Here is a 10,653-nt window from a genome sequence, read left to right on the forward strand (position 1 = left end):
TCAGGGATTTATCAGTGGGCTACAAGTTGTAAGGAAATTTAATTTTATTGACATTTCTCTTGCCTTGGTTCTCCTCATCAGGATGACTCCCCATCTGTCCTTATATGAGTGGGACTCAGGAAAGACAGACCAAAGAGACTGACAGGGAGCACTAGGTGTATGAAATTAGTTGAAGATTCCATTACCTGATTATTGTTAGTGATCCTGCTTAAAGCTTGACCTCTGAAAGAATAGGAGGTGATAGGTTTTGCTTTTCCTGGGTAGTCTTCTGCCTCTGTGACCTCCTGAGAAGATTTTTATTTACTCAGAAATTGCTCAATTAAAATCACCTGCTACTCAAAAACTTCATGGAGAGCAGAGACTAGGACCAAGGGGATAGGAAATCCTGAGAGAGTAGTGTATAAGAACTAGGACACTTTCTAGAAATATCAGCAGAAGCCTGGCAGATAATTACTGACATGGATTCTTAACATCTCAACAAGGAGACATACTACTAATTTTAAATACTGCCAAGTAGAAAGGGATATTTGGGCACATGATTGGTCCCGAAAAGGAAGTAAATTTTTGAGCTGATTTTTTGGTAGCAATCTGAGCGAATTTTTGCGACGTAACCTGTCACAGTGGATAAAGGCATGGATCCCACAGTGTTGCCCTCAGAGGACAGTTCCTATGCATGGGTGTAGTGTTAGCCCAGACAGTTTTTTGTTTTTGGTAATGCAAGTGTCTGACAACTTACGCTTTGAGTTTGAGAGGCATTCGTTTCAAACAGGTATCCGCCACAAAGACAGCTGTCTGGAATAAATACACTGCCAGCCACATGGTGAACAGCCGGGACTCCTCTTGCACAGACTCCTTCATTTCAGAGTTCTTTGTTGATTTTCCTAAATGATCCTTTGGGCCACTTGTTTCTTCTCTTCCCAGTGCTTTCAATTGTTGCTCTTGTGTTTTAAATTCACCAAAAAAGAATGAGTCCCCCAAACCCTAGGTCCTCACCCTCATCCCAAATAAAAGCAGAACCCTAGACCCCTGCTCTCTCCTTCCCTCTCACCCTTGACCTTGCTATGTGACCCCAGTGTGCTGTGTAATTTCCAGGTCTTTCTTGATGATTGCTGCTGGAGGGCGTTTTGCAATCCTAATAACCACAAATGTTGGTCCAGCCCTAACATTGGTTTGGTAAGGGGAGATGTCTGCGGGAGGCTCACTGGGGCCCAGATGAGTGTTCCCAGGCATTTCTAGCCAATTTCACTACTGTAGATGGGCTGAGACCGCACAAAACCCTGGAACTGCATGGTGATAACAAGATTCACACCATGGAGGAGGGATTTGTCAGTATTAGACTCACAACAACACAGCTTGTCTGAGAGAGGAGGATTCCTGTGGGATTGCTGTGTGGGTTATAGCCTAAAACCGAAACTGTCCTCAAGGCATCTTAATCATGTTGAAAAGGACTTGCTAGCCCAAATAGGGACAGTAGAGGGAGCACTTTCTCTCGGGAGTGGATACTGTGGAAAATCAGCCTACAAGGACCACGGAGCTGTAGAATGGACTGAGTACAACACATGACCATCATCATCACTGGGCTTTTACTCTTATTTAGGAAATACTGTTGGGTATTGGTGGAAAGCTGATGTCTTTGAGAATCAGTATTCCAGCCTGTAAGAGGACCAGCTAAGGGGCGGAAGGAATGAATTTGTGAGAGAGATACAATCTACATAAACGATCACTGTTCTTCACGGGCACATATGCCATGAATAACTAGGAAATACTTCTTTGTGGTGCATCAGGCTAGAATTAGATGGAAGAACAGCACCACTTTTATTTAGTGAAGTAGGTATACCCTGGGCTACAAGTCCAGAAAATTCACATAGATTATGTTAAAATTTTCCGCTACAACAAGAAAGTTTAATATGGAAAGTGTATTGCATAGTTAAAACTGTATTGTAATAAAATCAACTTCACTGATCATATAAAATAACATAAGATAGCTTTAATGAAAACACGGGCTTCAGGAAATCTTTGGTTTATGAAAACTTATAAAAATCAGGGTAGCATGGGCCCAAATAGGTGAGGATGTGTCATGTACCGACTTCTGCACAGAACTCAGGAGGAACGCGGCTGTGGGGAGTCGCTGGTGTTGAGAACACGTGTGAGCTTTGATAAAATCTTTAGTGCGTGAGAAGTGGAGTCAGATTATTATCTTAAGGATATGTTACCAAGATGAAGAACATCAGAGATACCCATCTGGCAGGTTGAATGAGATAAGTCACAGGAAACAAATGGCCCACACAGGACTCTGGGCAATGTTTTCTTCACACATCATACATCAGAGCAGGCCATCGTCTTTGAACACTGTAAGTTAGAGACTACACACCAGAAGGGACAATAACCCATTTGTGTGTACAGAGAATATGCAAAGGTAGGAAGAAATCTTTTCTCATCTTAACCCCGTGCTTTGTCTCCGAGAAGGCATCTAGGTGGGAGGGATACAAGTGCCTAGACTATGGGGGTCTCTATAAGTTGAGCTAGAGGAAATTTGTGAATGGAAAACTTTTGCTTGAAATCTTGCTGTGAACGGGCAGTTGCTTTTGCTCCTGAAAGATGAGGGGGAGAGGTAAATATCTGGGTTTCAGTCTTACAGGGCTGGAGTCCCTGCTTTAAGATCAATAGCTGTGTGTACATTGCTGAGGATAGGAAGCTGTAATTCAGCCTAGATTTATCTGCTTGGGTAGGTACGGGAAAAATCTGGGTTATGCCTTGATCCAAACATGGAAGTAAAATGTGGTACATTTCTGAGAGACATGAAATCCCCTGCCATTGGATTTTGCTATTGGACTAGGAAAATATTTAAATGTGAATCTATGCTGAGAAGTGTTTTCTTTCCTGGTGTGAACAGCCACGCAGGGACATTGCAGGCAGAGACAGCCCAGGACGACACGACAAATCTTCCTGAGAATGAGAGTATAACCCAACTACGTCATCTGGGTACCTGGGTTTTGCCCTCCCAGTGGCAGAAGAGTCTGCTGCTCTTCCTGAAGGGACAGCCCCAGGTCCTAGGGGTGAGTGGGCACATGATCTGAGCACAGGCTGTGGGAGAGGAACAATTCCTGAGATGGGACTGGGATTTCCTCACGGCTCTCCAATTCTCTAGATCATTGACTGTGATGGACTGAGTGGAGCCATCCTGAATGGCACAAACCTTATAGATTCAAGAAGTGGAAAGAAATGTTGTGAAGCTGTCCATCACTGGAATTTAAAAACCTGTCTCTACTTAGGTAGCAATTACATGAAAAAATAGTTGTAGACTAATGTCAATGTCCCGCATTGGATGGGGAAAAAGACTTGATAGGTAGACCGTTATCTTCCTGGGAGATCATCTCAGGATTGGGGTCTCAGAGGTGAGAGAGAAGTTAACGTGCACTGATTTGCGAGAGAACCTCCGTCCTGAGAAGCTGCCCCTCAAGGATGTCTTTTACCCTCCAGGCGGCTCAGATCCTCATTGGGCTGTTAACACTGTGCCTGGGTGTGACCATCAGTCCTTTTTCTCCATACGACTACGGACATCGATGTTGCATGATCACTAACACAGGCTATCATGTATGGGGATCCTTCTCTGTGAGTATTAGATTGTTCCAGTGTTTGCAGTTTTTCCGGTATCTGCAATACCTTCACCTTTCTCTCTCAAAAATCCACGCACTGCTGTTTAGGTCCGAAGCGTGGGCTGACTGTTTGGGTAGATAGTATTGGCAGGGGAATGGGGGGCGCCGGGAGGATGTTGTAAGGATGGGAGTGCAGGTGCAAGCTCTGAGTAGGTTCTCTCTCTTTGGTCAGTTCCTCGTTTCTGGAGCACTGTCGGTTGCTGCTGGACGGAAAGTAACCAAGTGTCTGGTAAGTGTCTCATTGTTGACGCTCAGGTAGGTCTAGTGAAACAGGGACTTGTTCAGCTACAAGGCTAAGGTGTGTACCAAAACCTGCTCATTCTCTAAAGAGGACCCTACAGATGTTTGGGCGGGTTGTCCCTAGACGGGGTTCCTCCATGGCACGTAGGCAAGAATGAAGGGCTTAGCGCTGTGCTCTGTGACTTTCCATGGGCAACGTGCTCCCTGTGCCTGAGCCTGAGGCAGACAAAGCTGCAACTATGCCGGAGGGTCCATCCTTCTTCCTTAGAGACCCCCAAGTAAATTCCCGAACTCAACTCAGAGCTGCTGAATGGCCCTGACCAACAAGTCTAACACAGGAAGAACAGGAGAAGGGTTCGCAACAGCTTATCTCTCTCATTCTTTTTAGATCCAAGGCAGCCTGGGAATGAATACGGTCAGTGCTATTGTAGCAGGGTTTGGCACAAGTTTGATCATTCTTGAAGAACTAGTCATGTATGGAAATAGGATATGGAGGTCTTCCAGGGGAAGTTTATTTATAGTAAGTATATCCTGTTTTCATCATGGAAATCTGTAAACTGGTTTTGTCTGAATTTTCCTCTGTAAATTTGCACCATGGAACTGACCGCGGCCATTGGTTACGTAGATGCTGGACACCCTCCTGAAGGCGAAGGGATCTAGGCCTTTGCATCTTGCCAGGAGCACTGAGCAAAAAAAGTTAGCTTTTCGATACCATTCATGTCTGAAGGCCCTGATGTGTGGTCGGTGAGTGGAAAATTCTGTAAGAACTCAGTTCTCTGAGGGGCACTTTTCTTGTGATTTTAAAAACTATCTGAGGAGGAAAAGGAAAACAGGTGTTCTGGGTGCTCCATGATGTTCAGGATTCTGAGCAACCAACTGAAGCGACGGGGGAGTGTGCGTTCATATTCTCAAACGCACGGGCGACCAGAGTGAGGGAGAAGCTCACGGGGTTCACTGCAGGCTGTTCTAAACACAGCTGCTGAAAGACCAAAGGAGCTGTGTAAGCCAAGAAGTCAACACTGGTCATGAGAGGTGGGGAGGAGTCAGGCAAACAAACAAAAGTCAGTATGGACACGGGCCTGGACTTACCTGACGTTCTTGAGCCTATGAGGAAAAGAGGAGAATTTTTTTTTAATGTTATGTTACTCACCATACAGTACATCCTTAGTTTTTGATGTAATGTTCCATGATTCATTGTTTGCATATAACACCCAGTGCTCCATGCAATACATCCCCTCCTTATTACCCATCACCGGGCTAGCCCAGTCCCCCCACTCTCCTCCCCTCTGAAGCCCTCAGTTTGTTTCCTGGAGTCTATAGTCTCTCGTGGTTCATTTTCCCCTCTGTTTTCCTCCCTTCATTTCCCCCTTCCTTCTCCTACCGATCTCCCTGCTATTTCTTATGTTCCATAAATGAGTGAAACCATATGATAATTGTCTTTCTCTGCTTGACTTATTTCACTTAGCATAATCTCCTCCAGTCCCGTCCATGTTGCTGCAAATGTTGGGTAATCGTTCTTTCTGATGGCTGAGTAATATTCCACTGTACATATGAACCACATCTTCTTTATCCATTCGTCTGTTGAGGGCATCTCGGCTCCTTCCACAGTTTGGTTATTGTGGACAATGCTGCTATGAACTCTAATACTATCCATTCTCAAGTTGTTTATTTGGTATATTTGAATTGGGAGAAAATTCAGGAATTCCTGTTAAAGAAAGGGGTTCATGTTGTAAATAGATGAGCTAGCACCAGATGTGAAATTTGGCCAACAACTTCTGCCCGATTCTTTCCTCTTCCAACACCCGCTTTTCTGTCTTCTGTAACCTGTGGGGATTTTCCGTGTGTTTTACAGGGAATGCTAACTGGAATGCTGTTCCTCTCTCTGGCAGAAGGCTGCATCGCTTTGTTTCTCTCTATATTTGCATGCAGGGTGGCCTGTTCTGTCAACAAGGTGAGTACTCTGGGTCTTTATGGGGTCTTTCTCTCTCTGTCTCTGTGTGTGTATGTGTGTATGTGTGTGTGTGTGTGTGTCCTCTTTTTGTGGAGCAGATTAGGAAAAGAAAGGGGAGAAATGCTGTTTCATAGAGAAATCTTTATCATCTTTGAAGGAGATAGCACAGGTGGAGATGGAGGGAAATGGCCAACCACACTCAGCCAAAGAACTGTCCCTAGACGCTGAAGAGTCCTCTTTTTCTGGGATGAAGGTCATTTCTGGTATTGTTGAAGAGGTGTAAGGAGAGGAGGGTTAAAACAAGAATGGGAACATAGACCCACCAGGTGTCAGGATTCTGAAGGAAGGTGCTGAGCAGCCATATTGCTCCTCAGCATATGGGACAACGTCGTCCCCCCCAGCTGTAGACTACAAGAATCTAACGTTCTGATTTTTCCACAGGTGGTGGTTTTCTTACCAAACAACAACAACAGCCCCTCAGTAGTGTCTCCTGAACACGTGTATGATGAGGTCGCATTTTAGTAGATCGCAGTGGTTCGGCGTTTCCAATCAGTTTGATCTATTTATTCTCCCTCATGTAACTGTTTACCACATACAACTAAGACTGTGAGAATACATGTGTCTGACTCTCCTTAAGTTTATATACTTGGGATCCATCTGTGACAAAACACAGGATAATAAATACTTATTATTTGCTGATGAGGATTATTCTTTTGATTTCCCACCATACATTTACCAACTTTTCAAGGAATCATAAAATAGTGTTATTCTAAGGTCCCCAGGTCTGCATAAACAGAAATAAATTGCTTGATTCGGATTTTCGTGTACTGGTCTGTGTTGTGCCAAATCTTTCACAGGAGAAAAAGAAATGCCTGTCAGTTATTTCTCATTCCAACAGCTCTGTGTGTCCCTATTTTTTTCTTTTTCTTTCTTTCTTTCTTTTTCTTTCTTTCTTTTTCTTTCTTTCTTTCTTTCTTTCTTTCTTTCTTTCTTTCTTTCTTCTTCTTTCTTTCTTCTTTCTCTTTCTTTTTTTAAGATTCTGCCCCTCTGGCTGAAGAGCCAGGATATTTCTACTACCAATGAATTCTTAGTCCAGGTTTTTCTTCCTGGGTTCCTTGATAACACTCTCAGACACAGGCATTTTGGTCAGAATAACAGCCCCACAAAGCTCATTAGATCCTGATTCCTAAAACCATTAAATATATGACATGGCAAATGGGAGTCAAACATTGCAAAAAGAATTGAGATTGCTAATTCTGGACTTTCTCTCAGGCCCAATATAATCATATGGGTTCTAAAAGTAGAGAACTTTTCCCAGTTGTGGTCATGGAGGCGATGTGACAAAGGAAAGAAGAGTCAGAGATGTAACGTGACAAGGGCCTGACCCACCATTGCTGGCTTCGAAGGGGCTGGAGCCAGGGAATGTGATTATATTGGACCTGAGAGACAATTCAGGAGAATCTCCCTATTTTATTTTATTTTATTTTATTTTATTTTATTTTATTTTATTTTATTTTATCTTTTTAATTTAATTTAATGAAAAAAAATTTTTAGAGAGAGAAAATGTGAGTTGGGGGGAAAGGAAGAAAGGGAGAGAGAGAATCTTAAGTGGGCTCCAGGCCCAGCACATAGTCTGACACGGCTCAATCTCACAATGCTGAGATCATGACCTCAGCCAAAATCAAGAGTCAGACGCTTAACTGACTGAGCCACCCAGGCGCCCCTCTCCCTATTTTAAAGTCAGATGTAAACAATCCTTTAAGAAGCAATCCTTACTCATCCTGTTTGAGGAGCCATTGGCTTTCCTTCCTGTTAATAAATTACAGATGATATGGATGTAGGCTGGGGAAAACATAATCATTTAAATCAATGATGCTGGACCAAGAGTGTTAAGTGAACTTAGGAGGGAGAAAAGGTAAAATTAGACTCATAATTCACATCATATAAAAGGCAATTCCACATGAATAGGGGATTTAGAAAAGAAAATCATTGCAAAGTCTAGAAGGCAGTATAGAATGATATATTACTATGTTGAGGCACAGACAAATTCCTCAGACAAGATGCTTAAAACTTGCCTGAAAGTATGTTTTATACAGTTGGTGCAAAATTAATTTTTCAATTAAAAAGAAACATAAGTGAAAAATCAAGAAGTAACTTTCTAAGGCATAATTGCAACACACAAAGCATCAACAGGATTAATGTGCAGAATCCTTTTTTAAAAAAGATTTTATTTATCAATTTGAGAGAGAAAGTGAGAGAGAGCATGAGCAGGGTAGTTGATGGCGGGGAAGGGTAGAGGGAGAGGGAGAAGCAGACTCCCTGCTGAGCAGGGACCCCCCCCCCCAATGTGGGGCTCCATCTCCCCATGACCCTCAGATCATGATCTGAGCCAAAGACAGATGCTTAACTGACTGAGCCACCCAGGTGCCCCTAATGTGCAGAATCTTTACAGACTGCAACAAGTCAATTTTTTCAGAAAGACATAGAAAAGGGCAAAAAATATTAACAGGGACTTCATAGAAGAGGACACGCCGATAACAAAGAAGCACAAGAAAATCCACCTTATCAGTCTTCAGGGAAATGTAAATTAAGTCCATGGTGAGCGCACAGCTTCCTGCCAAGTAGGGAATCCGATAACACCAGCCGTTGGCTAAGATGTAGATTAATGTGAAAATTTACTCTTAGTTTGTAGGAGGCATTTGATTTAAAAAACACTTTGGAAAACAATTTTAAGTTTTCTCATAAAGTTACATACCATATTTTCCAAAGAACTAGTTCTTGCCCTCCTAGGTATAGACCCAAGGGTATCCTTTTTTTTTTTTTTTAAGATTTCATTTATTTATTTGAAAGAGAGAGAGTGAGAGAGAGAAAGGACAAGAGGGGGGAGGGTCAGAAGAAGAGGCAGACTCCCTGCTGAGCAAGGAGCCCCACGTGGAGCTTGATCCCTGGACTTGGGGATCATGACCTGAGCAGAAAGCAGATGCTAACTGACTGAGCCGCCCAGGCGCCCCCCAAGGGTGTACTTGCACACATGTAGGTTAGGACTCAGGCACCAAAAAGTATTTTTTTAAAAGATTTCATTTATTTATTTAAGAGAGAGGAGAAACTGTGAGCTGGATGGAGAGGGAGAGAGAATCTGAAACCCAACACTGAGCACAGAGCCCAATGGGGGACTTGATCTAATGATTGCAAGGTCATGACCTGAGTTGAAACCAAGAGTCGGCCACTTAACCGACTGGGCCACCCAGGAGCTCCACTGAAAGGTATTTTAAAGCAAAGACGGTGTTAGCAAACAATTGAAATAATGCAATCATCCATCTACAGTGTGATGGATAAAAAATACACACACACACACACACACACATACCCGCATACAGAGAGAGAATGGAGAGTATGTATTCACTCAGGAACATTACAAAGCAGTGAAAATTGATGAACCACAGCTCCATGTGGCAACCTCAATGAGCCTGTTATGAAGTGAGGGAAAGGAAGGACACCAATGGACCAAAGAGGGTCATGCCAGTCAGAGGAAGTAGAGCAATGGTGCGTATGGTCTATCATCACGGGGAGATGCTCAGACCAAGGAGAGGGGGGATTCTGATTATTTCTGAAAATGATAATTAGGCCCAAACAATAATAAACATTTGAGATTTCTTCATTATTTTTCTTTTTTGTTTTGTTTCCAGTTTCTTTGGTTAATCCAGTTATAAGAATATTTTTCTTTAGAAGTTTTTTTTTAAGATTTTATTTATTTATTTGAGAAAGAGAGAGAGACAGAGACAGCGACAGAGAGCAGAAGCAGGGAGGAGAGGGAGAAGCAGGCTCCCCGCTGAGGAGGGGAGCCCAACGCGAGGCTCCATTGCAGGACTCTGGGATCATGACATGAGCCAAAGGCAGATGCTTAACCGACTGAGCCACCTAGGTGCACCAAGAATCTTTTTCTTTAAACCACCAGTCCATGATCTTTATGAGAATGAATGTGGATATTTGCAGTACCACCTCCTTAAATGCTTCAGTTCATATTTCATTGGCGTAAAGCATGTCAGAAATGGTTCTCTATTTCCTATGAAAACTAGTGTTATTTTGTGAAGCATAGTGCATGGATGGATTCTCCCACAATAGATAGAGTCATGTTTGAACTATGGCCAAACCAGTTATGAGTGATGTGACCTACAGTAGATCATGTCTTTGCTAAGCCTGAATTCCCCAGCTATAGAAGAGGGGTAGCTCTTAGGGGGTGTGCTATGGCTGGAGGGTTGCTTTCTCTTCTAAAGTGTTTCCTTCCATGGGGAGGGAGTCCACCAGAACAATACTTCTGGCCTCTTTTTCATCTGTCTCTTCCTACTTGTGCAGAAAGGAGGAAGCAGTGTGGTATATATGGAAGGAGGGACGAAGTGTATAGAGTCACTGCTCCCTCTGGAAGAGCTGCCTGGTTGCAAAGCTTAGAAAGGTAGCACATGACAGTGTGCTAACCTCGTGTGAGTCCATCCTTGCCATGACTTTGCATGGTTGTGTCATTCTGAGACCCACCTTTGGGAATCTAGAAGCCACCAGTTATAAGCCACATCTACTGGTATCAACTTACTGATCTTCTGGTTTACTCTATGATTTTCTAAGAGGTTAGAAACATGTTGAAGGAAGATAAATAATATTTACTGTGTGTCCCTCAAATCTCAATGCTTTGTGCTTAAGTCAGGGCCACTAAAAAGAGAATAAACTTAATATTTTGGGTCACAGAAGAAGGCACACAAATCGAAACATCTCACTGGGGCATGGAGGATGGACTTACGTTTTTGTTGTCTTATA

At 43.1% G+C, this 10,653-nt stretch overlaps 1 protein-coding gene across 3 annotated transcripts; it reads left to right on the top strand.

The window, feature by feature from the left end:
- Window positions 1–2,268: 2,268 nt before the first annotated feature.
- Window positions 2,269–6,658, top strand: LOC105241291 (membrane-spanning 4-domains subfamily A member 4A-like). 3 transcript variants are annotated; one of them, XR_004621445.1, is made up of 8 exons: window positions 2,269–2,416; window positions 2,894–3,056; window positions 3,481–3,612; window positions 3,829–3,885; window positions 4,285–4,416; window positions 4,522–4,640; window positions 5,749–5,847; window positions 6,289–6,658. XR_004621445.1 is itself a non-coding variant. In XM_034646230.1 (8 exons), the coding sequence occupies exons 1-8, from the start codon at window positions 2,409–2,411 to the stop codon at window positions 6,339–6,341; spliced, it is 726 nt and encodes a 241-aa protein (XP_034502121.1). In that variant the 5' UTR covers window positions 2,269–2,408; the 3' UTR covers window positions 6,342–6,658. The 3 variants fall into 3 exon arrangements, 2 of the variants coding, with proteins under 2 accessions (XP_034502121.1, XP_034502122.1); XM_034646230.1 differs by having other exon boundaries at window positions 5,786–5,847; XM_034646231.1 differs by lacking the exon at window positions 4,522–4,640.
- Window positions 6,659–10,653: the final 3,995 nt, after the last annotated feature.

The sequence above is a fragment of the Ailuropoda melanoleuca genome, chromosome 16 (genome assembly GCF_002007445.2).
Source record: "Ailuropoda melanoleuca isolate Jingjing chromosome 16, ASM200744v2, whole genome shotgun sequence".
In the NCBI taxonomy this organism is placed as follows: Eukaryota; Metazoa; Chordata; class Mammalia; order Carnivora; family Ursidae; genus Ailuropoda; species Ailuropoda melanoleuca.

Bases quoted from the DNA above. Each gene is read 5' to 3' on its own strand.
- LOC105241291 (XM_034646230.1), top strand. The intron at 3,613-3,828 runs GTGAGTATTAGA...CTCTTTGGTCAG, and splicing joins ATGTATGGGGATCCTTCTCT to TTCCTCGTTTCTGGAGCACT. The intron at 3,886-4,284 runs GTAAGTGTCTCA...CATTCTTTTTAG, and splicing joins GGAAAGTAACCAAGTGTCTG to ATCCAAGGCAGCCTGGGAAT.